The sequence below is a fragment of the Neomonachus schauinslandi genome, chromosome 4, assembly GCF_002201575.2.
Source record: "Neomonachus schauinslandi chromosome 4, ASM220157v2, whole genome shotgun sequence".
Taxonomy (NCBI): domain Eukaryota; kingdom Metazoa; phylum Chordata; class Mammalia; order Carnivora; family Phocidae; genus Neomonachus; species Neomonachus schauinslandi.
Genome location: NC_058406.1, coordinates 49,450,719 through 49,478,372, shown reverse-complemented (window position 1 = coordinate 49,478,372; position 27,654 = coordinate 49,450,719). Strand labels below are relative to the sequence as shown.

General features: G+C 39.9%; 1 protein-coding gene across 1 annotated transcript in view; it reads right to left on the bottom strand.

Moving 5' to 3' along the window:
- Window positions 1-27,654, bottom strand: part of PATJ (PATJ crumbs cell polarity complex component) — a 350,706-nt gene that overhangs the window by 92,812 nt on the left and 230,240 nt on the right. Inside the window, exon 30 of the mRNA XM_044914529.1 lies at window positions 12,327-12,399. Within this exon, the coding sequence (XP_044770464.1) occupies window positions 12,327-12,399 (73 nt within the window). The remainder of the gene's footprint in view (window positions 1-12,326; window positions 12,400-27,654) is intronic.

Here is a 27,654-nt window from a genome sequence, read left to right as displayed (position 1 = left end):
CTGAGCCACCCAGGCGCCCCAGAAAGATGATACATTTTAAATGAACTTTTTAAAGATTTTTATTTATTTATTTGACAAAGAGAGAGATAGCGAGAGCAGGAACACAAGCAGGGGGAGTGGGAGAGGGAGAAGCAGGCTTCCTGCCGAGCAGGGAGCCCGATGCGGGACTCGATCCCAGGACCCCGGGATCATGACCTGAGCCGAAGGCAGACGCTTAACGACTGAGCCACCCAGGCGCCCTAAATGAACTTTTTAATGAACATTTTTATTTTTATTTACTTTTTAAAGATTTTATTTATTTGACAGAGAGAGAGAGAGCGCACAAGTAGGCAGAGTGGCAGGCAGAGGGAGAGGGAGAAGTAGGCTCTCCGCTGAGCAGGGAGCCCGATGTCGGACTTGATCTCACGACCCTGGGATCATGACCTGAGCCGAAGGCAGATGCTTAACCATCTGAGCCACCCAGGCACCCCCTTAATGAACATTTTTAATGAACATTTTAAATGATACATTTTAAATGAACTTGCCTAGCTAGTGAGAGGCGAACCTAGGATTCAAAGCTAAGTAAGACTGACATCAAAGGTCCCATTCTTGTTAACTATGCTCCAGGCCCTAAGTAAATGATGCTCTTGTTTCTTTTCTCTCTTTATTCCTTGGTAGCACTGAGTGTTGATAACTAATCTTATAGAAAACAGGATTCACAATCTTTAAAAAAAAAATCATTAATTTTTAAACAGTGTTTTAGCATTTGTTAACCAGAAAATTTCATTAGGTACAACATCTTCCTCTCAGTGAATTTTGGGTAACCAAGAAGTCACCATATAAAATAAACATGCCCAAGTTAAGCTTGAGAATATATAGATTTTCAGCATTTCAGACAGTGGATAAGTTACAGAGACAGAAAAATTCAGAAGAAACAAATTATACTTTTATTTTTATTTTTTAAAAAGATTTTATTTATTTCATAGAGTGTGAGAGAGAGAGCACAAGTAGAGGGAGCAGCAGAGGGAGAGGGAGTAGCAGACTCCCCGCTGAGCAGAGAGTCCAACATGGGGCTCAATCCTGGGACTCTAGGATCATGACCTGAGACGAATAACTGCCTGAGCCACTCAGGTGGCTTTTAAAAACTGGTACTTACTCTGTGGGAAACCTTTAATGCCCCAAATATTTCGTGTGTCTGCTTCTGTTAGCTGTCGTGAGCCCTGAAGACGTCCTGGGTGTGTGTGTGGGGGGGGGGGCTATGCTATCCCACCGAGGCTTCAGGCTTCGAGACAGTCAGTGTTTGTAACTGCAGCACATTCAATTATAGAACAAACACATAGGGAGCTCCTCTGATCCCAAATGAGAGGAGATTTTCACCAGGACGGTGGTCAGCTGATGTCATTCATCTAATTATGCATATATCTTCCTGGGGAAAGCAAAGTGCTGCATAAATAAGTCAGAGGAATCTTTTACATTTCTCAGCAATGTGAGTATAGAAGTGAGGTTTTCTTGGTCTTTATAAAATGAATACTGAAGTCGGGGAGAAACCAGTTGATTGATGCTTCAACTTTGAAAATGTAAGAAAACATGGGCAAGGCAGTCAAGGTTGCAAATGGGCTGTAGATCTTTTAAGATTTGAGTAAAAACAGGGCGCCTGGGTGGCTCAGTTGGTTAAGCCACTGCCTTCGGCTCAGGTCATGATCCTGGAGTCCCGGGATCGAGTCCCGCATCGGGCTCCCTGCTTGGCGGGGAGTCTGCTTCTCCCTCTGACCCTCCCCCTTCTCATGCTCGCTCTCTGTATCTCATTCTCTCTCTCAAATAAATAAATAAAATCTTAAAAAAAAAAAGATTTGAGTAAAAACAAAAAAGAATACCCTTTACATCTATACCTACAGAATTATCACACAAAGCTGAATCTCAAATGTCACTTACTCCATAAATCCTTTCCTTCTTCTTGGCTAGAAGACGTCTCTTCTTTCTCTAACCTCACTTAACGTTTTACCTGAACTTCCTATGTCACTTACCATCTCCTTTGTATCCTAATTACATATGTACGGCATTGATCTTCCCAATGAGGCTGAAAGATCCTTGAATCCAACATCTGTGCCTCATTCATTTCCTTTGATTTCCTTTGTCTGATCCTTCTTTATATTCATCCTAGGTCTCTCTCATTTCAAAGTCAATGCTCTTTATAACTCTACTATGAACCCCTTCTAAAGCTTTTCCTCTGTTTTTAGTTACTGGGTTAGTTTGAGATGGTTCCAGAGAGGAGGGTTTAAAGTCAAAATCTAGATGGAGAGGAGTCAGGTAAAAAAGGAAGTTGGAGTTGAGAGAGGTCAGCAATAAAGCATGTGTTTCCTAGGAGAGCTACCGCTTATAGAAGGCTTTTCATGCTTAAATGAGGCACAGAATGAAACAATGTGGGGTTCTGTTCTGAGAACAGAATGGCTCACATGTGTTAGGCAACCTTGAAAATACCCCGCTGACCAGGAGCTTAGAAATGGGGAATCAGTCAGGGATGGGAAGAGGAAAATAGGTCAGCAAGCATGACTTCCAAAGCACAATTGTATCATGGTGGTTTGAAGACCATCTGGCTGATGGATGGTGGCCCAGTGACACCTAAGATGATTCAGCTAATTTGGGTAGCTGGGTGTTCCTTTCTTGCTGATCCTCAAACCACCCGTCCAAAGCTGCCTATGCAGCCAAGGCTGCTCAAGGACAATGACCTTTCCCCTCAAAGACCACAGATAGTAGCTTCTGTGGTGAATTATGTTTTTAAGATGAATAAAAAGAAAAGCAAGACTCGTGACTATATGCCTAACAGAGCCTTTAGCAAAAAAAAAAAAAGATAAGAAATGCTTTTCAATCCTCAGAGAAGTCCCTTCCAAACCTTCAGTAAGTTCCAAATTCCCTCCCCTGGGCTCCTCAAAAATCTACATAAAGTGATGATACTTTTTATTTTTATACTTAATTTTTCATACCCACTACTTACCTATAGTTTTCCCCAACTAGACAGTGGGAGAACCTTGAGAAGAGGAATTTAAGTTTTTTTTTTTTTTTAAAGATTTCATTTATTTGAGAGAGAGAGAGGGAGAGAGCCAGAGAGCACAAGCAAGGGGAACAGCAGAGGGAACGGGAAAAGCAGGCTCCCCGCTGAGCAGGAATTTATGTTTTTATTTGAAAGTGCCTGGGTGCTCAGTCGGTTAAGCATCTGACTCTTGGTTTCAGCTCAGGTCACGATCTCAGGGTCCTAGGATCAATCTCAGGGTCCTAGGATCGAGCCCCACAGTGGGCTCTGTGCTCAGCGGGGAGTCTGCTTCTGCCTCTCCCTCTGCTCCAGTCCCTGCACTTGCACTCACTTTTGCTCTCTCTCTCTCAAAATAAATAAATAAATCTTAAAAAAGAAAGAAAGCAGATTATCAATAAAAGCTAAATTAGTTAAGGATGTTACTGCGGACTGGAAAAGCCATACTTCTGATCAGTTAAATGCTCCATAGTGTTGTTCCCTACCCTCTTTCCTCATTTAACCTGATGAAACAGGGGAGCCTGGTCGGCTCAGGTCATGATACCAGAATCTGGCTCCCTGCTCAGCGGGGAGTCTGCTTCTCCCTCTCCCTCTGCCCCTCCTCCTGCTCCTTCTCTCTCACTCTTGCTCATACTCTCTCCCAAATAAATAAATAAAATCTTAAAAAAAAAAAACATGATGAAACAGTATATTAGTATATATAACTATTTTCCTTTTAAGGTTTTACTAAGCAAATTAAAAAAAAAAAAAACAGCAACTATACCTCCTTGGTACAATTGAAAATTTTTTTTTAATAAAAAACTTATATTGGTTTAAATTTTATCATCCCCGTATTTCCCAAATCCAGTGCTCTCTTCCAAAAAAACCACAGGATGATTTATTCATCTCATTGCCAGCCTAAATTCACAAATATTTCTTTCTGCAAAGTCATGTTGACTGGATGTGACAAATTGAATTTCTTTCTTCTACCCCCATCACGAGCATATTTTCTAGGCTACTCAAAATTCCAGGAAGGCAGTGCACAATTAAAGGTAAAATGGGAATTATGCTAATGGCACTCCCTGGGTAATCAACCTGTCCATTCTTTAGGAGGCCTGCCTCATCTCACTTAGTATTCAAAAAAGCACAACTTCTGAGAAAAAGAAAAAATGAAGTTGCTTGCTTCTATAAAGATATTCTAAAAAGATGCATCCTGCCTTGTCGAGGAATGGAAGAAATATCTTGCAACCCAAGTATACTTGAGCCTTGAGCACCTCTTACAAGACCACAGCAGTGGCTTCCTAATTGGGTTTCCTTCTCCGAGACATCCCTGACGTTGCTATTAGACGAAGCTACCTGAAGTAGAGCACTGATCAGACCATTTCATTGCTCATTTGACCTCAATTTATTTTTCAAACCTCATCTTCTATTACTCCCTTTTACATACCCTTCGATTCTTCTCCCCATTCCACATCCTGATTTTTCCTATTTCCATGTTTTTGTTTGTACTCTTCCCACATTCTTATCTAACCATAGTCTGATTTTAAAATCCAATCGACCCATCAGAAATAGCTGTTCTCTTACCAGGAAATAATATTCATCTTCTCTGAACTCCTCCTAAAGCTTTATCTCCTGGGACACCTTGTTTTAGTAATATACATGTCTTATTTTCCTTATAAGACTAGAAGTTCTTTGAGGTAAAAGACTATGTATGTGATCTACAGAGTGGGTATTTGATAATTAGCAGAATAAATTAAATCAGTAAGAAGTATCCAACATTGAAATGAAGCATCAAGGACATAGCAGAAAAGCTTAAATATGGTTCACCCCATTCACTGATGCAACAAATATTAAGCAAGTGCTATATGCTAGGCCCTGGGAATGCAGTGGTCAAGGAGACAGTAAGCCCAGCCCACCAGAAGCCTGCAATTTAGTGTGGTGCATATAGCTGTACATTCTTCTTTTTTTTTTAATGGAGCCTTTTATTCTTGGTCAAATATCTATTTTTTAAATTAACATATAATGTATTATTTCAGGGATACAGGTCTGTGATTCATCAGTCTTACGTAATACCCAGTGCTCATTACAACACATACCCCACCCCCCAGTGTCCATCACCCAGCTACCCCTCCCCTCACACCCTCCCCTCAGGAATCCTGTTTGTTTCCTATAATTAAGAGTCTCTCATGGTTTGTCTCCCTCTCTGGTTGTCTTGTTTCATTTTTTCCTCTCTTCCCCTATGACCCTCTGCCTTGATTCTTAAATTCCACATATCAGAGATCATATGATAATTGTCTTTCTCTATAGTCATACATTCTTAAAATGTTGAGATAGTGAGAGAACTACAAGCAACATAATCCTAGTTGAGAAACTCCTTTAGAAATGGGTCCTTCTTTTCTATAAGGCCCAGGTGACATCACACAAAGGACAATTTTTATTTTTTAAATGAACCATGAATATTACTTAACTATGAAGGGAGTTAAGATTACTGAAGGGAATGATGTGGGATGAAGTTGGTCATAATAATATCTCACATTTGAATACTTATTATATTCCAGGAGCTAGGCATTATTTTATTCATTTTTAAAAAGATTTTATTTATTTATTTGAGACAGAGAGAAGGAGCAGGAGCGGAGGGGGGCAGAGGGAGAGGGAGAAGCAGACACCCCGCTGAGCAGGGAGCTGACATGGGGCTCGATCCCAGGACCCTGGAATTATGACCTGAACTGAAGGCAGAGGCTTAACTGACTGAGGCACTCAAGTGCCCCTATTTTATTCATTTTGAGTCATAAAACTTGGAGGAGTCTTTCAAAAACAATTCTTCAAGGAATTATTAGTTGTGAATTAATAAAAAGGAAGTGGAAAGGCAACCCAGGTGTTAGAAACAATAGGAACAAAGACATAAGTATTGGAGAGACCAAGATATGTGTGTGTTTGGGGAGGTGGGGATCAACAGATACATGGAGAATGTCTAGTGCTTTATTATGCATTAATGAGAAAAGAAAGCTGATTAGTAGAGGTTGGGGAGTTTAATACAAAGCCTTAATTCTAATCCTGAAACAAAGATCTGCTAGGCAAGAGGTATAAAACGTTTTTTAGCAAGAGCACAGATATAGTAATATAGTAAGAAATCCTGTGTTGTATTTAACTGTTGGAAATGGAAGATGCTGGAGGCTGGGAGTTTTGCTAGAGGGCTGTAATAATATAATCACAACTAAACTGCGTTCTTACTGTGTGCCACGAATAATGCTAATCATTTTATAAACATGATTCAATTCTTCCAACAAATCCATAGATTTCCTCACATTTAAGGGTGCTCCTTTAAATGTGAGGAAATGGAAGCTTATAGAGCTTAGCTGGTTCAAGTTCACTCTGCTAGTAAATGGAAGAACAAATATTAGGACTCGGATCTGTCCAACTTCTAAGCTTATGTTCTTAATCACTGTACCAGCTGCCCTAGTATTACAATTACCAAGAATATTGCAACAGAAATGCTAATAATCCCTTATGTATGTATATAGCTACATGGATTATAAAATACTTTTACCTACATTTAGTGCGTGATCCTCATAACTACCTGCTGACACAGACAGGGGAGGTTATGAATGTGGCTTTACAGAAAAAGCAAGACTTGGAGAGGATCACTACCTTAACAAGGTCATATGCTTAGGTAACTGGCAGAGCTAAAACAAGAACCCACATCTTCAGACTTCTTGTTCAATGCTCTATTAGCACTCTTGTTCACTCTGCTCGCACATGACTTCATGAAGTGATTTTGTTCTCTGCCATGTCCTTGATGTCTAAAACAGTACCCAACACATAATAAGGGCTCAATAAATATTTGCTCAATAAGGGAATGAATATGAGATCCCATTCGTATATAATAGTGCTATTCAATGTGAACTATTATCAGGCCCAAGTTAATAATGCTATGGCTGTGTCTATTTGGTTATGATTTAAATGGGCTAGTGCTTTCAGCAATATGTCAGATACGAGTTATGCTTAAGTACTTACTAGAAATGGCTGAGGAGGGAAAAGGCCTCGTGAGAGGGTCACACAGGCGAGTGGGAAGGGATAAGGAAGTGGACATGGGGCCAGAGCATACCCACAGACTACCACCCTGAGAAGGGGTATCACTCGTCATTTGGGGGCAGCTGTTGGAGGCTGACAGTCCAGAGGAAAACTAAAAAACCCTCTTTATAATTCAATTCACATATTCAATTGTAATTTAAAAAGATTTATTTTTTACAGGTGACTGAATGATTAGAACCCATTTCTGTGGTCAGCACAATTAAAAATATGAAAACAAAAACAAAAAAAAATGTTAAAACAGTAGCTAATATCGTATACTTTAAAAATTGAGTTAAATATACTTAAATATTTGAAGAAATAAAGTTTACATTCATTAAGCATTTATTTTGCACTGTGAGCTGTACTAAATGCTTTATATATATTACTTCCTTTGCTCTTTACAAGTCTATGAGTGTTTGGTGGTGACACCCATAGGTGCAGATGAAGAAGCTGATGCTGACTAACACACCTACTACCTCTGGGCATATGGACATACTATTTAGCCTCTTTAGACCCAGTCTCTTCCTTTTTTAATTTAATTTAATTTAATTTATTTATTTGAGAGAGAGAGAGAATGAGAGAGAGAGAGCACATGAGAAGGGGGAGGGTCAGAGGGAGAAGCAGACTCCCTGCTCAGCAGGGAGCCCGATGCGGGACTCGATCCTGGGACTCCAGGATCATAACCTGAGCCGAAGGCAGTCACTTAACCGACTGAGCCACCCAGGCTCTTCTTCTGCAATGTGGAAATAATAATACTGTCTCTCAAAGGCCTGGATGTAAGTGGGACATGAGACCACATTCTGAAGGCCTCTAAGACAGTGTTCAACATAGTAGAATCAAGATTCAATCATCCCCTTAAAATTCAGTTTCAAGGGGATATTTTGATGGGAATATTCATAACTACTAACAATACTATAGAAAAAATTATTCTAAAATGATTCCTCCTATTCTCCCCACTCCCTCCAAAAGATTTATATTACATTCTATAAACACATAGAATTAAGTACTAGTGTTTACTCTTAGCTACCATGTGTCAGGCACAAAGATATATATTTCTTATTTAATCTTAGCAACCCTATGAGGTGAAATTATTGTTACCCTTCTACAGATAAGTAAAGAGATGATAGAAGAGATAATGTATTATCCAAGGCGCTGTGTCTAGAATATAGTTATGCTAGGATTTGAACAGAAACAGTATGGGTCTGGGGCCCCTCTGTCTACCCTGGGTCTTAACTAGAATGAAAATACCCAGTGCTGGCAAGCTTTGGCCAAATGGCTATTGGTAGGGAGTCATTACCTATCACCATAATCTTTTCAGATAGCAAGTGGTCAATATAAGTGAAAATTTTGAACTTGTATAGCTTATGATTCAGCAAGTGTACTTGGGGGAAATCTTTGCTATAGAAATAAAAGCACTAGTACCTAATATTTCTCTCTCTCACACACACACTCATAATCTTTATTTTGGTATTCTTTTACTGGCAAAACATTGGAAAAAAAAAAGTATAATAAGAGTGTATTAAAATATGGCCATTACATTAAGCAAAAAAAAGCAAGTTTTTATTTTTATTTATTTTTCTTTTTAAAGATTTTTTATTTATTTGACAGAGAGAGAGAGAGAGCACAAGCAGTGGGAGCAGCAGGGAGAGGGAGAAGCAGGCTTCCTGCCGAGCAGGGAGTCTGATGCTGGACTCGATCCTAGGACCCTGGGATCGCGACCCGAGCCGAAGGCGGACGCTCCACGGACTGAGCCACCCAGGCGCCCCAAGAAGCAAGTTTTTAAAAAATGAATAAAATTGGCGCCTGGGTGGCTCAGTTGGTTAAGCTACTGCCTTCAGCTCAGGTCATGATTCTGCAGTCCCGGGATCGAGTCCCACATTGGGCTCCCTGCTCAGCAGGGAGTCTGCTTCTCCCTCTGACCCTCCCCCCTTTCATGCTCTCTCTCTCTCTCATTCTCTCTCTCAAATAAATCTTTAAAAAAAATGAATAGAATCTATTCCAGAAGGATGTAAAATATGCACCTCAAACTTAACCTACCTAAAATAAACCTCTTAATTTCTGCTTCCCTGTTGAAGAACAGCTATTCTTCAATAGACTGTAATAAATGGCACCACTATCCACCTAATTGATCAAGCCAAAAATCTAGATTTATTCATGACTCTTTCTTCTCAGCTCCCACATTTAATCAATCAAGTCTGATTCAACATGCAGAACACCCAGAATCCACTCACTTTTCTTTGCCTCCAATACCAACCCACAATCTTCATCTAACTGCAAACGAGTCTCATGTGGGTCTCCACCTTCTACTGTATTACTATTACCTTCCCGTAGTCCATTCTCTACCTAGTAGACTGTACACCGAGTCACCTCATTCCCCTTTACTGGATTCCAGTACACATAGGCTAAAACCCAAACTTCTTACTCTGACTCAAAGATCACCACCCCATTACCACTCTCCAGGCCCCCAATATGCCTCTAGCCATATCCCTCCAATGCCCCAGTGCATTCTCACTTGAGAGTTATTTCTGTCCCCTCTGTAAAGAAAGCTCTTCCCCTTTATTTTTGTGTCTGGCTTCTTCTTATCATTTTGATCTTGTTTACATTTCACCTTGTCCAAGAGTGCTTCCCTAACACCAGCTGAAGTGGTCACAAGTTGCATTCCCTATTTTAATTCTCTGCAAGGCACTGACCACTACTGATAATTCTCTTGGTGTATTTATTCATTTATTTCTTTATTAGAATGTAAGTTGAACCACAGTAAGGAGCCTTCTGTTTTATTCACACCTATCTCTAATACCCAAGCCTGCCTAATGCATAATAGGCACTCACTGAATGCTTGCTGAATGGAAAGAATGTATTATACAATTGAGTTTTTACTAAAAGAGGCATTATTCACATATAGCTGTTCAGTTTTGTGGTAGGAGAGGAAAAAGTATGAAAATACTAAACAGTAAATATTAACTTCCTCGGGGAGGTGGGGAAAGGAAAATTAACTTTTTCTTCCTAATAACTCTGCATGGCTTGATTAGTTACAATAAGTATGTATTTCTTTTTGGAATTAAAAAATAATTCAATGAATAAAAAATGTAAAGAGAATATAATATTCCCTCAGCTGCGGAGATACTTGATTACATAGCTGGTTAGCTAATGTCTGTCTGTCTAACTCTAGAAGCAGATCAATGTGATAGCAATCTTGTACTAGTAATTTCTCCATTAATAAAGTAATTATTTAAAGATACCTGTGATCATAGATAATAGGTACTAACGTGTTTTGAAACTATAAAGAAAGAGGTACTGATGGTTACCAGAGGGGAGAGGGATGGGGAGATGGATTAAATAGGTGATGGGGATTAAGGAGTGCACTTTTCCTGACGAGCACTAGGTGATATATGCAGTTATCGAATCACTATATTGTACTCCTGAAACTAATATTACACTGTAAGTTAACTACCTAGAATTTAAAAAAAAGCTCAAAAACAAAACAAAACAAAACAACCCACCAAAAAACAAACAAACAAAAAAGATAATTTTTTCTAATAAATTCTGAAATGCCCAATTAGGACAAATTATAGATCCTGAAAAAACTTTAAGGAACTTTGAGGAAAGCAATATTCATATGTTAAGTTTTAATGTGTTTAACATTATTTTATATTACCTTTTTTTTCTTGTGTGTTTTTTTCCTTCTTTTTTTTTTTTTTTTTTTTTTTAAGGAAGGGGGGGGGGGGGGGGGGGGGTGAGCAAAGGGAGAGCAAGAGAGACAATCTTAAAGCAGGCTCCACGCTTAGCACGGAGCCCAAAGCTGGGCTCAATCTCATGACCCTGAGATCATGACCTGATCTCAAATCAAGAGATAACACCTTACACCAGTTAGAATGACAAATGTTAACAAGACATGAAACAACAAATGTTGGCGAGGATGTGGAGAAGGGGGATCCCTCTTACACTGTTGGTGGGAATGCAAGCTGGTGCAGCCGCTCTGGAAAACAGTATGGAGGTTCCTCAAGAAGTTAAAAATAGAGCCACCCTACAACCCAGCAATTATACCAGGTATTTATCCCAAAGATACAGATGTAGTGAAAAGAAGGGGGCACCTGCACCCCAGTGTTCATAGCAGCAATGCCCACAATAGCCAAACTGTGGAAGGAGCCGAGATGCCCTTCAATAGATGAATGGATAAAAAAAGATGTGGTTCATATATACAATGGAATATTACTCAGCCATCAGAAAAGATGAATACCCACCATTTGCATCAACATGGATGGAACTGGAGGGGATTATGCTAAGTGAAGTAGTCAAGCAGAGAAAGACAATTATCATATGGTTTCACTCATATCTGGAACTTAAGGAATAGCACAGAGGACATTAGGGGAAGGAAGGGAAAACTGAAGGGGGAGAAATCAGAGAGGGAGACGAACGAACCATGAGAGACTCTGGACTCCAGGAGCCAAACTGAGGGTTACAGAAGGGAGGAAGGTGGGGGGATGAGGTAACTGGGTGATGGGTATTAAGAAGGGCACGTGTTGTGATGAGCACTGGGTGTTATATGTAACTAATGAATCACTGAACACTACATCAAAAACTAATAATGTACTATATGTTGGCTAACTGAACATAAAAAAACTCGGACGCTTAATTGACTGAGCCACCCAGGTGCCCCTATTTTTTTTTTTTTAAAGATTTTATTTATTTATCTGAGAGAGAGAGAGAGAGAACGAGAGACAGAAGGCATGAGAGGGAGGAGGGTCAGAGGGAGAAGCAGACTCCCCGCTGAGCAGGGAGCCCGATGCGGGACTTGATCCCGGGACTCCAGGATCATGACCTGAGCCGAAGGCAGTTGCCCAACCAACTGAGCCACCCAGGCGCCCCCAGGTGCCCCTATTTTATATTACTTTGTAATCCTACCTCAAATACTTCCTAATTAGGGAAATTCCCTATTTAACAGATTCTTTTTTTTTTTTTTTGAAGATTTTATTTATTTATTTGACAGAGAGAGACACAGCGAGAGAGGGAACACAAGCAGGGGGAGTGGGAGAGGGAGAAGCAGGCCTCCCGCTGAGCAGGGAGCCTGATGCGAGGCTCGATCCCAGGACCCCGGGATCATGACCTGAGCCGAAGGCAGTCGCTTAACCAACTGAGCCACCCAGGCGCCCTATTTAACAGATTCTATGAATTTGGAATACCAGATAGTGAAAATCAAAAATGCTAGATTTTGGAAAAAATAATCATGACAAACCCATCTAAGTCACTACATGCTAATTAGGAGCCGTCTTACCTCAACAGAAGACGGGGAGCTTGATGGTACTGGAAAGGGGGTAACAGCCATCTGATTGACTGCATCTTCATTTCTGTGGACGTGAAAATAGGCAGAATCAGTACACAGCAAATGCTAAGTTTCTGGCTCAAATTACAACCATTTCCTCTGTTGAAAATGTATACAAAGCACCTTAGAATAAAGATACGTACAAATACATACTGGTTTTAAACATGCAAAGCTATTAAGCACAAAAAGGGATATATTACCCCAGGGGCACTAGGATATGGTTACGAGAGACAGAGAATGATGATGCTAGGGGTTAGCTAGATCTTGCTTAGTAAGTCAGGTGCTGCTAAGGATCATTTTGGAAAGACATCAACTCTCTCAGCACTGTGGAGTATAAATTTTTCAAATGGCTGTGTTTAACCTCTAGGCCCATTAATGTCCAGAGCATTTTGTTCTTTGAGCTGGAAAGGCTCCCGGCCTCCTTACTTGGCTTCTAACTTTGTTCTGCCAAATGAGGGATGATGGGATGTGTACGACAGGCCCTCCACGGGTGGACACTGTGAGGAGGAGTGATGGATGGGGAGAGCGGAGATCCAGACAGATGATGCTTTGTGGGTTAATTCTACTCCTCCTCATCCTAATGGAAGCAGAGATGGTGGGAGCCAAAACTTCATCACCAGGGTTGCAGGTACAGAACAACTCCTACAATACCAGTTCTAATTATTTGGACTTATTTCCGTGACGTTACCAGCAAATGATAAGCAGTGATTCTTCTGTGGGAGATCTAACCTTTACTATTTATTCATGACGCAAACCCAGTATCATTATCTCAAGGTTTACGTGACATTTGACTTTAGGTTTCACAGTACAAACCAAGGGAGATCACAAAAATGCTTCTTCCTGGTATGCAAAGATCTAAGACTGCTCACAGATCTCTCTCCATATGACCAGTATATTCAGGATAGCCACTACCGGATTTGAAAGGGCACTCAAAATCCAACCCTTTACTTCTCACCAACTGGAAAAAGATCCATTGGTCCATGTCATTCCTGCTTTGGTGTTTCAATCCTATCACTGCCCTTACCTGAAATGCCTTTCTTTATTAAATTTATAATCCACCTATCCTTCCCCTCCAGTGTGAGTTCAATAGCCTCAAGTAGATGAATTATTCCCTTAAGTCAAAAGACCATCTATATATTGATGTCTTCCAAATTCACATAGTTAGCCCAGGTCTTTTTCTGAGCTTAATATCTGATCTCTAACTCCTACTTTATATCTCTGTTGGACGTCTTACAAGTATTTCAAATAAAATAAATCTCTTATTCCCACTCAGTCACCAGAGGGTTCCATGATTAATCCTCCTCATTTGAGTAAATGTCAACAATGTCCACCCAGTTATTCAACCAGGAACCAAGGAGGCACTCTTGAAACCTCTAACCCCTCAACTGTATATCCAATCAAGAAGTCTTGTTGATTCTACCTTCAAAACGTATCTTGAGTCTTTCCACTTATTTCCATCCTATCCTAGGACAAGCTATTATCATTGCTTTTCTTTCCTTCTTTCCTTCCTTCCTTCCTTTCTGTAGGCTCCATGCCCCGTGTGAAGCCCCACGTGGGGCTTGAACTCAGGATCCTGAGATCAAGACCTGAGCTGAGACGGGGAGTTGGACACCCAACCAACTCATTCACCCAGATGCCCTAGTTATTAACATTTCTCACCAGAGTTAATGTAAGAGCATCCTATTTGGTCTCCTTACTTATATTCTTTATCCTTTCTCCAATCTTTTCTTCACCCAGAAGAGTTATTAAGGTTCTAATACATAAATCTGATTATATTTCTATCCCCTGCTTAAAATCCTCCTATGGCCTCTTATTACACTTAGGATCAAATCCACAATTGTTAGGGAGGCTGTAAGGCCTTGAACAATCTTCCCCAGCCCCCATCTCTGGCTTCCTCTTGTTCTCTCTTCTCCTGGCTCACACTTTGCTCCAATCCAGCTACATGAAATTTCTTCCCATTTCTCAGCCGAGCTAAGCTCCATCCACCTCAGGGCACTGTCTAGCCCCATCCTCCTCTGATCTGCATGTCTGTTGCCCAAATCCTTTGTCTGATTTATGTTCTTATTTCTTCTTCATAGCTGACCACAAATGTCATTTATTGAAACAAGCCTTCCAGGAGCTCTATTGTATGTGTATAGCACCCTATACAAAGACTACAGTTCTGTCTCTTTCGTAATTTACCTAACCTATCTGTATGAAATGTGCTTCCACTCTGCCTTCTCCTAGATGGTACACTCCAAGGACAGGAAGCATGTCCTTCCTACTCTCTTACATTATCTGGGGCAATCAGTGCCTGGCAAACAGTCTGTACTTAACATAGTTGTTAAATGAATAGAACTGCAAGAACTCAATTGAACTGCAAAAATTCTAGGCTGATGTAAATTCTTTGTGGAATGAGGCAGAGTCTAAATAAACAGATGAAGTCTAGGTACCATTTCTTATTCTAACCTTCTGAGATTCTTGTATTATCTAGCATATGAGCCAAACCAAAGCAAAAGGGCGAAAAACTAAAACCATAAAGTGACAGTGCATGAAGAGTATCTCTGTTTTTCTCTGACAGTATTACAGATGCCTTGAGCATGCACTGTTACATTAAGAGGTGGCTATTGTTTTTCAGGGAATACAATCCATTCCTCAGCAGTTTGCTCATACACAGAAGTAATCAGTTACCTTTGGATAAGTAATTGCATTTTCAAAGTGGTAATTCCCTTTCGCATTCATTTTCCTTCATTGAGTAACACAACAAAACTCAGCTCTACCTCAGAGCTAAAAGCCAACAGGATCTGTCTGCTCCAGATTCAGAGCTCATGGGGCAGAGTATACTTGGCAGTAATTAAGCAGATGGCTTTTCATACCTCTCTCAAAGGTTACTAGCATTAAATATATGGCTGCACATAAATTCTTATTGAGAAGTCATGATTACCTGGACCAAGTTACTTCAAATCAGCCAAGTTATCCCTTCATAATTTAATGGTTTTCTCTAAATTAGCATGACTTTAATGGCCTTTAAATTCCAAATTACCATAATTTGTTGGCCCATTTTCCTCTATGTGAACATTTGGGTTGTTTCCAGTTTTTAGCTATTTTGAATTATGGTATGGTCGCAGATTGGAATATTACTCAGTAACTGAAGGAACTATAGATACACCTAACAATATGGGTAAATCTTGAAAAAAATTATGTAAAATGAAAGAAACCAGACACAAAAGGATTAATCCTGTTTGATTCTATTTACATGAAGTTCAAGAACAGTTTAAACTAATCTATGATGACAGAAATCAGGAAGTGTTGTCTCTGGGGCCCAGAGAGACTGACTAGAAAGGAGCACCAGCAAGCTTTCTGGGATGAATGAATGTTCTATATTTTTGTTTTGGGTGATGGTTACACAGGTGTATGTTTTGTATTCTCAAAACAACAAACTGAACACTTGAAGTCTATTGCACTGAGTGTAAATAACACCCCAGTTAAAAAATTAATTCTTTGTTATATCAATGTAAGACAACCATGCTATTCTGGGAAGAAACCTAGAGTGAGGCAGACCTAGGTAAAGGAACAGATTCTATCACTAAGATATAAGCAAGATACTAAACAACTTTTTATTTTTATTATTTTATTTTTATTTTTTTTAGGATTTTATTTATTTGACAGAGAGAGACACAGTGAGAGAGGGAACACAAGCAGGGGGAGTGGGAGAGGGAGAAGCAGGCTTCCCGCTGAGCATGGAGCCTGATGCGGGGCTCGATCCCAGGACCCTGGGATCATGACCTGAGCCAAAGGCAGATGCTTAACGACTGAGCCACCCAGGCGCCCCTAAACAACTTTTTTAAAATATTGGTTTCTTGGGCGCCTGGGTGGCTCAGTTGGTTAAGCGACTGCCTTCGGCTCAGGTCATGATCCTGGAGTCCCGGGATCGAGTCCCGCATCGGGCTCCCTGCTCGGCGGGGAGTCTGCTTCTCCCTCTCCCACCCCCCCTGCTTGTGTTCCCTCTCTCGCTGTGTCTTTCTCTGTCAAATAAATAAATAAAATCTTTAAAAAAAAAATATTGGTTTCTTAATCTATAAAATTGGGATAGTGGGATGCCTGGGTGGCTCAGTCAGTTAAGCGTCTGTCTTTGGCTCAGGTCAGGATCCCAGGATCCTAACCTGTGTCGGGCTCTCTGCTCAGTGGGGAGCGTGCTTGTCCTTCTGCCTGCCACTACCCGCCCCCCTTGTGCTCTCTTTCTGTCTCTCTGACAAATAAATAAATAAAATCTTTAAAATTGGCATAGTATCTTCTAACAGAAGTGTTGTAAGATAAGGTCAATGTCAAAGCACCAAAGCACAATAACAATTGTTAACATTTACTGTTTTATGGTTTCATGATGTTCAGTCTCAGATGCTTAAATTTCCAGGGGCTAAGAGTGCTCCATTACCATTAATTCATGCAGCCATTAACCCTTATATTCAAAGAAATCATTAAGTCTGATGGTTTCATTCTAGACTTCATTTTTTCTTCTCTTTTTCTTTAGTCCCATAGCCCCCATCCTAATTCATGGACTTTTCACGTTGTCTGTGCTACAGCAAGAGTAACCTGACTGGTTTCCTTGTTCTGCTTTCTCTATGTCTCAGTCAATCCAAATCACTCCCTTCTCAATTATGAAAAACACCCCCTTTTCAACAACCTTGAAAATGCAATCTGAATAACTCAGTATCACAGAATTCCCCCTATAGGTGCTTGTTTTGCCTGTTACATAATTATTTATTTGTATGTCTTAGAAGTTCTTAAAGATTAAGAACTTCCTCCTTAACTCTATGGTCCTATTAGCATCTGACATACAGAAGGTACTTCACAAATGCTTGAACTAAATTTGTTCATGCAGTTTGGACTCAAGTCTTTCCTGTGGAAATCTACCCAGGTATCATTAACTAGCTTTCGCTGTTCTCACTTCTCCAACAGTAATCTCTCCCTCCTCTGCATTTCTAAACTATTTACATAGCTTTTCTCAGTAACTTCATTCTATTCTTCCAAGAATACTTTACTGAAATCTTGGAAGCACATACATGTCATATACAGGGATTTGTTGATAAAACCCTATACGCTTATTGCTCACCCATCAAAGTTGTAACCATAATTCAAATTGTAAATCTCTTAGGATTTCATTAACATGTTACTTGAAGCATTTATCCAACAACTATTGACTACCTTGCTGGGATAAATATGAGATACTCTCTCCAATATATCCTCTAAAAGAACACGACAAATTATGGTAAAAGGAAGATTAGTGGGCTACACTAAGAACACACTTATCCTTCAGGAAAGCACGATGAGCTCATGACAACAATTTCTGAATGAGGAAAAGAAAATCTGATGTAATGGGTGGTATATGTATGTGTATGCAGAATGCCTTAACTTTTCATTTATCACAGTCAGAGATCTCTCCAAGGAGCATTTCTGTATCTTTTCAGAAAGTTAGTGTGTTCCATCTAAAATCCGTATGGAGTCTCAAAGGACCCCAAACAGCCAAAACAATCTTGAAAAAGAAGAACAAAGTTGGAGGTCTCACCCTTCCTAATTGCAAAACTTACTACAAAGCTAGAGTAATGAAAACAGTGTGGTACTGGCATAATGAGAGACTTAGAGACCAATGAAATAGAACAGAGAACTCCGAAATGAACTCCCACATATTTGGTCAAATGATTTTCAATAAGGATGCCAGAACCATTCAACTGGGGGATGAGGGGGAAGGTGGCAGGAAAGCTGATCTTTTCAACAAATGGCGCTGGGAAAACTAGATATTCATATGCAAAAAATAAAGTTGGATTTTTCCCTTATACCACATTCAAAATTAACTCAAAATGGATCAAAGCCCTAAACATAAGAGCTAAAACCATAACACTTTTAGAAGAAAATATGAAGAAAAGCTTTGTGTCATTGAATTTGGCAATGATATCCTGCATATGAGACCAAAAGCACAAGTAACAAAAACAACAAACAGATAAACTGGACTACATCAAAACGAAAAACTTCTGTGCATCAAAGGACACAATCAACACAGTGAAGAGACAACCTATGAAATGAGGGAAAATATTTGCAAATTATAGATCTGATAAGGGTTTAATATCCAGAATATACAGAGAATTCCTACAACTCAACAAAACAAACCACCTGATTAAAGAACAGGCAAAAAAGTTGAAAATAAATTTCTCCAAAGAAGACATACACATGGCCAATAAACACATGAAAAGACGCTGAACAGCACTAATCAGCAGATAAATGCAAATCAAAAAAAAAAACACAATAAGATACCACTTCATACCCAATACGATGACTACTATCAAAAAACCCAAAAATAACAAGTGTTGGTGAGGTTGTGAAGAAATTGGAACCCTTGTCCACTGCTGGTAGGATGTCATATGTTATGGCTGCTATGGAAAACAGTATGAAGGCTCCTCAGAAAATTAAAAATAGAATAATTATATGATTTAGCAATTCTACTTCTAGGTATATATCCAAAAGAAACAAGAGTAGAGTCTTGAAGTCATTTGTACTCTCATGCTCATAGTAGCGCTATTCACAATAATCTAAAGGCAGAAGCAACCCAAGTGTCCCAAGACACGTGAATGGATAAATACATGTATATACAAACAATGGAATATTATTCAGCATTAAAAAGGAAGTTCTGACACGCTACAGCATGCATGAACCTTGAAAATATTACGGCGAAAGAAATAAGCCAGTAACAGAAGGACAAATGCTGTATAATTCCACTTTTATAAGATACCCAGTATAGTTAAATACAGAGACAGAAAAGTACACTGATAGTTGCCAGGGGCTGTGGGTGGAGGAGGGAGAATGGGGAGTTATTATTTTTTTATTACCAGGTACAGATTTTTATCCATCTGGAGATGGATAGTGGTTGTGGTTGTACAACAACATGAATATACTAAATGCCACTGAAGTGTACACTTAAAAATGGTTAAGAGGGTAGATTTCATGTTATACAGATTTCACAATTTTAAAAAATTACACGAGACCAAAAAAAAAGTGCAAGTGTGATGAGAATATATTTGAAATACTTAAGACTATCACTTAAATATCACTATTGTCTCTGGATTGCTGTGGATCCTGCCACTTGGAAATTCACTTTCATTAAACCCATAGGATCTTATTTTATGCCAACAAAACAGCACTATATCCAAAACAGAAGTTATGTGCCTGAATTCAGCCTGGATAGCTGAGTAGGTAGATTTCATTTTGTTTTGAAACCTGTTCTAAAATGATTACAACTACAATCTAGTGCCTAGCACATTGTTTAAACACACACACACACACACACACACACACACGATGAATAAATGAGGAACACATGAATACAGCTAAACAGGCCTAGATATTATTTTCTGATTGTACTAAATATAGTGATGTAAGACACTTGAGGATAGGAAAAATAAACTCTACATTTGTTATATTAATCGGGACACGACACTGAATTAACATTTGGCTAGGAAAGTTCAATATAAACGAACCAGAAGTCACATATAAAACGAAGGACATCATTATATTTCAGTGGGAGCAAAACTCCTTTCTGAAAAGATTCCAGGAGATATTTCTAACTCTATGAACAGACTGAATAGTTTTCAATTTCCAGCTGGATGAAACCACCAAAATAGCAATATGCTGAATCTGAAATAAATGACCAACGATAGAATTATGAACTTTATTTACTTGCCCTTCCAAACAATGCCAATCACTAATGAGGGCTGTTGGGAATAACTCAGCATCCAGACCCACATTTCACAAAGGTGGCCCCAGGCAAGTTCTAAATAATTATTGCCAGTTGTGCAGAGGAAAAGGTGGCTCATGAAATACTTGGCACTGCAGGTTGGCGGAAGGGTTGATGTGGGGAGCATAGGACTGGATAGGTGGATGACTTAGCCGACTGAGTTTCTCACAGAGGTTCTTACTGAAAGATAACGTAGTAGATGCCCTCAGCCACCTGCTCCTTATTCTGGCTGGCAAAGGCCTAATGTTCAGATTTCCAGCCCTCGCCATAAGGCCATGTTCTGGGGAAAGGTGACTTCCCCCCACCCCAGGTATAAATCCAGGATAAATCCTGCCTAATTCCTTTGAGATAATCATGGCAACCTCATTTCAAGAGCCAGTGAATGGTCTGGCAATAGAAATGTGTCACACTGGAGATCCTCAGTAGAGACCTGTTCAGGGGTCTTGTGCTTGATAAAAAAGTTTGAAGGATAAAAACTTCTCAGAAACAAGGCTAAAAACCTACAGGTGATAAGAAAATGTGCAGAAGGAACCAAATATCTTACTCTGGTTGCTCATGATTTGTTCAGAGAGCTCACCTTTTTTTTTTTTTTTTTAAAGATTTTATTTATTTGACAGAGAGGGGGGGAGAGAGAGAGAGAGTACAAGCAGGGGGAGTGGCAGGCAGAGGGAGAGGGAGAAGCAGGCTGGGATCATGACCTGAGCCGAAGGCAGACGCTTAACCGTCTGAGCCATCCAGGCGCCCCCAGATAGCTCACTTTTATCACACTTCCCATTCATTAGGATTCTTTGGCAGCAAGCAAGAGAAATGAATTTGGACCAACTAAAGCAAATGGGAATTTATTAAAAGGGAAACTGGGATCTCACAAAACACAGGCAGGCAACATGATTGGACTTGGAACATACAGAAACTAAGAGACCTCCAGAGGACAAGGAAGCAGGAAAACAGAATGATGTCATAGCAGGAACCTCCGATTAAGGCCCTGTGGTTTCATGAATAAACACCATTCATATAAAATCACTCATGTTACTTGCTTCCTATTCTAAGCTAAGTATCATACTGCCCAAGGTTAGGTCACATGACCAACCCCTGGCCACATCTCAGCAGTGAAATACATGGCTTCTTCAGCTTCCACAGAGGGAGAGAGGCATCTAGATGTACTGCTTCTACTGTTCTACCATAGTACATACACTGTGTGTGTGTGTGTGTGTGTGTGTATGTGTGGAGAAGAAGGTCTACTTAAGGAAATAGACATTATATGATGATAGGAGTATAAATACTGATCAGCCAACAAAACAAAAAAACAAAAATGAAGAAAAGAGAAAACTGCCCACTTCATCTCTGTAACCAGACACAATTAGGTGTTTCTGAGTGCTAAAAGAAATCAAACAAATATAGTTTTAATTCCCCCAAGCTAGTACTATGTTAAGGAAGGGGGTAGCAAAGAAAAAATTACCAATTCTGTCCATGAAATAAAAATGATTTTGTAAGCTATTTTACAGGTCATGCAAGAAAGTTCGGTAGCAACACTTTACCTAATACACTGAATGCACTGGATTTATGATGATCCTGCAAAGTTTGGGGTCACTTCACATTGACTAGCTGCAACTACCTTCAAAAAAGGGAAAACTTGGCTCCTGTGGCTATTCAAAAGAATATGCCATAGGCTTTCAAGATGATTTCAGAAATGTATGACGCAATGGAACTGTAATGGATTAAATGTACAGCTTCCCCAGGTGACCACAGTAGGTCCAAGGGAACAATGCTTCTTATTTGGATGCATAAATTCCACTGTCTTGACAAAAGATCGAAACACTCCAATTCCACCTTGTCCTGGAACTAAAAGGCTTATAAGATTAATAAAACTACTCTTTAATATGGATAGTACAGGAGACAAGTACTGAAGAAATTAAGCAAGAGTCAGCATTTCAGAGCACTTGAGAGACTCCTATGGTCTACCAAGTGCCCCAACTAAATGGAGAAACAGAAGAGCCCTGAAATTGAAAAGTGTAGCTTTCTTTCTCCCGCAATTCCTAGTAAGAACTCGATGTTAATGACAGGCCTCTTCCTCAAAACGTGTCATATATCCCATGGATGATATTGTATTGCACCCTTAAATTTCCTTAATGGCCCAAGAGAGTCAGAAGGATGCTTCCTCACAGATTTCAAAGTGGCCGATGTACACAGCTATACTCATCCGATGACATTTTCCTTTTTTAAATTTTATTTTATAACTTTTTAAAAAAGGTTTTATTTATTTATTTGACCTAGAGAGACACAGCGAGAGAGGGACACAAGCAGGGGGAGTGGGAGAGGGAGAAGCAGGCTTCCCGCGGAGCAGGGAGCCCGATGCGGGGCTCGATCCCAGGACCCTGAGATTATGACCCGAGCCGAAGGCAGATGCTTAACGACTGGGCCACCCAGGCGCCCTACAATGACACTTTCCTAAAGAAGGACTGCTTTTCTCCTAGAAGCAAATGTTCAGATACCCTGGGTATAATATCCAATTTCAGAAACTTCTGGGTTTCTGTACATACTACAATTTTGTTTACTTAGCCTTCAGGTCTGAGCTCTAGCATCTTTCTCTGTAATACCTTCCCCAAGGCTGCAAAGATTATGTTAATTGTGTCTCTCATATGTTCTTGAAGTATCATAGCACCTTTATCCTTGGATGAGGTACCAGATTGCTTACTCTCTGCCTCCTCCTTCAAGGCACAGCTTGTGTTCTTTGTATCACTGACTCCACAGCTCCAGCACAGGTAGGCACTCCACAAATACTTGTTGAATAAATGCATGAATAGGTCTTTATGGAAGTAAAACTCATGTTTATTCCCACAATCTTTTTTCCCTTTTTATTTAGACAGAAAGAATTGAGAGCACAATAAGGATTTTTAAAACAGGCATTCAATTTGCTTCTTCGGATGGACTTCTCCCACAGATGACTCTGACATTCACATTAATTTCAAGTCATATCATCTTTTAGGGATATGGCCAGAGGATAACGGGCCACACTATATTTTTAATTACAAGACATATGTTCAATCGATACTGTATGGTGCCTCCCATGGTGAGTCCACTTTGACTCAGTAAGGCTTGACAGCCAGTACTAAATCTTTCCATGGGGTTCAGTTTCACTTAGCCTCCTCTAGCCCCAGGAGTTTTTATACAGTACACATTTTCCACGTGTAATTAAGTAATGGAGAGTGAGTTGTTCTACATGACATTTAATTTTCGATAGTGGGGGAAGGTATGACAAGAGCTGCAGGCAACATCATTAATCTCCTTGGATCCCTGCACTGCCAAACACAGCAATTCGTTCTTTCCTGTATTAATATAGCTCTCCTCCTGTACCTAAAATTATAGTGCTTATGTAGCGGGGATAAGGTCGAAGGGGAAAATCCACAGAATTGAATGTGTGCTACATAGTAAGAACTCAAGATTGTAAAATACACCTGGATTATCCACTGTAGAATAATTTAGTATGCCGAAGTTCAGATGTGTTACAGACACAAGTATGTGATTACCAGATTGTCCAAAATCTCATGTGCGGACAAAGGGGGAGGAAAAAGTGATCAGGTAAGTCATGTACACAGAGCAGCAACTTGCTAATTTTCACTAATGACTCACAGACCTTCTGTGAATTACAGATCAGTTAGTATATGAATAAATACAAGTGTTAAAAGAATATGACAAGGGCGCCTGGGTGGCTCAGTTGGTTAAGTGACTGCCTTCGGCTCAGGTCATGATCCTGGAGTCCCGGGATCGAGTCCCGCATCGGGCTCCCTGCTCAGCAGGGAGTCTGCTTCTCCCTCTGACCCTCCTCCCTCTCATGCTCTCTGTCTCTCATTCTCTCTGTCTCAAATAAATAAAATCTTAAAAAAAAAAAAAAAAAGAATATGACAAGGACGTGATCACACAAATGTACATTACTATAGACTAAAGGCCCCCGTTAATTAAAATGTTGCCTGCAGCACATTTTAACAGCTTTCCGTGATCACTGCTAATCATATTCCCAAATCTGCGGCCAGTTCCCATTTTTATCTCGATTGTCAATAAATCTGGAAAAGAGCCGCTGAGGTATAGAAGCCAACAATATCTCTATGATGGAAATGCACAGAGAATCAGTAATTTCAACTAAGGAAGGAAGTATCAGCAAATAGAAGTTTAAAGTCACATTATACAGCATAAGTTATGCATCTTAAAAGAAAAGTGTAATTGCACCTGCTGTGCTATGATTTAAGTGTTAACTTCCTGAAACCTGATAGCAAACCAGTATCTAACTGCTTTAGGATTTGGATCTAAAATAGGCACAACTAGGGTTCTCAGACCAATAGTCTGAAAGAGGTAACCTATAGGCAGAGGTGTATCTAAAGGAGTGATGAACTAGATAATCAGCCTGAAGGAGAAAGAATGGTATGTTGGACAGCACCTAAAATGCACAGATTATGGGCGCCTGGGTGGCTCGGTTGGCTAAGTGTCTGCCTTCGGCTCAGGTCATGATCTCAAGGTCCTGGGATTGAGCCCCGAGTAGGGCTCCATGCTCAGCGGAGAGCCTGCTTTTCTCTCTCCCTCTGTCTGCCATTCACCCTGCTTGTGCTCTCTCCCTCTGTCAAATAAGTGGAATCTTTAAAAAATAAAATAAAATGCACAGGTTACTACACATAAATAGGTCACCAATCTCCCACTATAACCCACTGGTGATGTACAAAGCAGAGGAGCATAAAATATTTTCTTTTTTTGATTTCCTTAAGTGTTTTAAATTCTGACACTATTTGATGTTACTTACCCCAGTAACATTATAATATATTTTATTGACATGGGGATTAATTCACATTAATTAGATTTCTCTTTATACATTCTTTCATTAAGTGGTATTCTACTCCTCGTTAAGAGTATCAGGTCATCATTTAAAAGGAGGAGGGGGACGGGTGCCTGTCTGGCTCAGTTGGTGGAGCATGCAGCTTTTGGGCTGTCCAGGCCCTGAGCTCAAGGCCCACGTGGGGTGTAGAGCTTTTTAAAAAAAAAAAAAAAAAAAGGGAGGAGGGGGAGAAGCAGTGGTAGACACAAAACTAAAAGACATGTTTTAGGCAGGCTATGCCCATGTCTCTTTTTCTAACATTTATTGGAAATGGTTTTATATAGTATCTGTAGCTATCTCTTATAGTGATTTTTAAAAATTTTTATTTAAATTCTAGTTAGTGAACATACAGTGCAATATTGGTTTCAGGAGAATTCAGTGATTTATCACTTATATACAATATCCAGTGTTCTATCTCTTCTAGTGTTTAATCATTATGATGTTAATTAAAATTCTTAAACTGTGAATGTGCTTCACTTAAAAAAAATATTCAAGATTCTGGAATGAGACAAAATATATATGAAGGAGTGGTTCATCTTTTTCCTCCTCTTTCCTTCTCCCTAACTTCTTTTACCTCCTTTCTCTCTCTGCCTCCCTTTTCCTGCCACCACACCATCATCTTCATTACCATAGCGTGAACATTGCTGAGCCCACATCACCAGGCAATTTATACATATTAAGACATTAGACAATCTATGAGACAGCTATATATATATATATTTAAACACTTGACTTTTTTTTTTTTTAAGATTTTATTTATTTATTTGAGAGAGAATGAGAGACAGAGAGCATGAGAGGGAGGAGGGTCAGAGGGAGAAGCAGACTCCCCGCCGAGCAGGGAGCACGTGCGGGACTCGATCCCGACTCCAGGATCATGACCTGAGCCGAAGGCAGTCGCTTAACCAACTGAGCCACCCAGGAGCCCTAAACACTTGACTTTTTTTTAAAAAAAAGGTTTATTCATTTGAGAGAAAGAGAGCGAGCACGTGAGCAGGGGGAGGGGCAGAGGGAGAGAGAGAATCCTCAAGCAGACCCCCACTGAGCTCAGAGCCAGACGTGGGGATTGATCCCAGGACCCTAAGATCATGACTTGAGCTGAAATCAAGAGCTGACTGCTTAACTGACTGAGCCACCCAGGCACCCTGAGATAGCTATATCACCCGCATACTGCAGATCAGGAAACTGAACAAGCTCACACACTTGGAGTATTCTAGAGCCAGGTTTCATGAGATAAGGTGAACCTCAGGCTTGCTTAGAAAAGAATTTGTCACTTAGGTAAGACCTCTCAAGCTCTCAGTCAGATGAGTAGTTCCTTCCCTTATGGAAACTGAAGCATTAATAAAATGTTGGCACACAAGTTACCACATACATATCTACTGGATCAAACAAAAGGTTGTTAGCAGTGCGTACATCTGTCTTGATTCAATTTAAACTCGTTTTCCTTTACAGTCTCATGTCTCATACTCAAAAATCACACCTACATCTCTTTTTCTCCCTACAGAGGAAGCTACAGAAACTTTTCCCAACTTAGATTATTTGGGAAAGTACTGAGGAGAGGGACTTAAGTATGAGAAATTTTCTAAAATAACAAATTATTTTTTATCTATATGTATCTTTTTTCTATGTAACTTTAAGTCCACAAAATAAATCAAACTAACTACTATGATTTTTGCCTTTGGAGAATAAATAATCTGGAATTGCTTAGAAGGAGCTGAAAGGAAATCTATTCAATAAAGCTTTCTGAATGCCGACTATGTGTTTAGGCACTACAATTTAACGACCATGCAAGAAAGGTTCATAATTCGATTGCATATTTTGAATGTACATTGCTACTTCTACTAAATTGCTTAAAATCCCTTCCAGTAAGTAAGTATTCTGTGGCATCCTCAATCATACTTACACTATTAATTTACTGAACAAATTATTTCCTTGATTCTGATCTCCTCTGAATGATCAAAATTGAAATCATCAGACACTAAATTAATGGGGCTTCATTACTATTATTAAAATTCTCCCCAGCTTTCTCTTCTGTATTCTAAATAATTTCAAATCATGTAACCTTTCTTTCTTGAAAGAGGAGTGTTCTATTTCCCAATTACTTAATTGCGTTAATGGTTTCCTTTGTATCCCATTCAATTTTCTTTTTGCTCTTTAAATTGGGATGACCCCGTATGGGTGAAGATGTGACAGCAACATCAAGGACAGCACCTGCAGCAAGTTGCCCCCACATGCTGAGCATGAAGCGCAGATACTGGTTGAGTGCTGTGGGTGCCTGCTCATGGAACCCTCACATGACTCTCTGCCAAGTGTTCAAGCCGACGTGCATTTCTGTCGATGGACACCTTCATCGCTTTGAGTGGTTGACCTTTCCTCAAGTTTGTTCACATTTTCAGCATCTAACTCTAATTTCGTAACTTCTGGTGACAGGAAGGGCAGAAAAACCCAAAAAGGAGATTGGTGCCTAACAGAGGACTTCAAGGTGAGTGAGCCAGAGGACCTCAAGGTGAGTGAGCCAGAGGAGGTTGACTTAACACACAAAGACACAGAAGAAGGAGAAAGGATTCTCCCTGTGGAAACAAGAATAAAAACCTGGAAATCCAGGAAGTGCCTCCGTGGGAGAAGAGGTTACTAATGTAAGATTTCTTTAGGAGCTAAGCAGC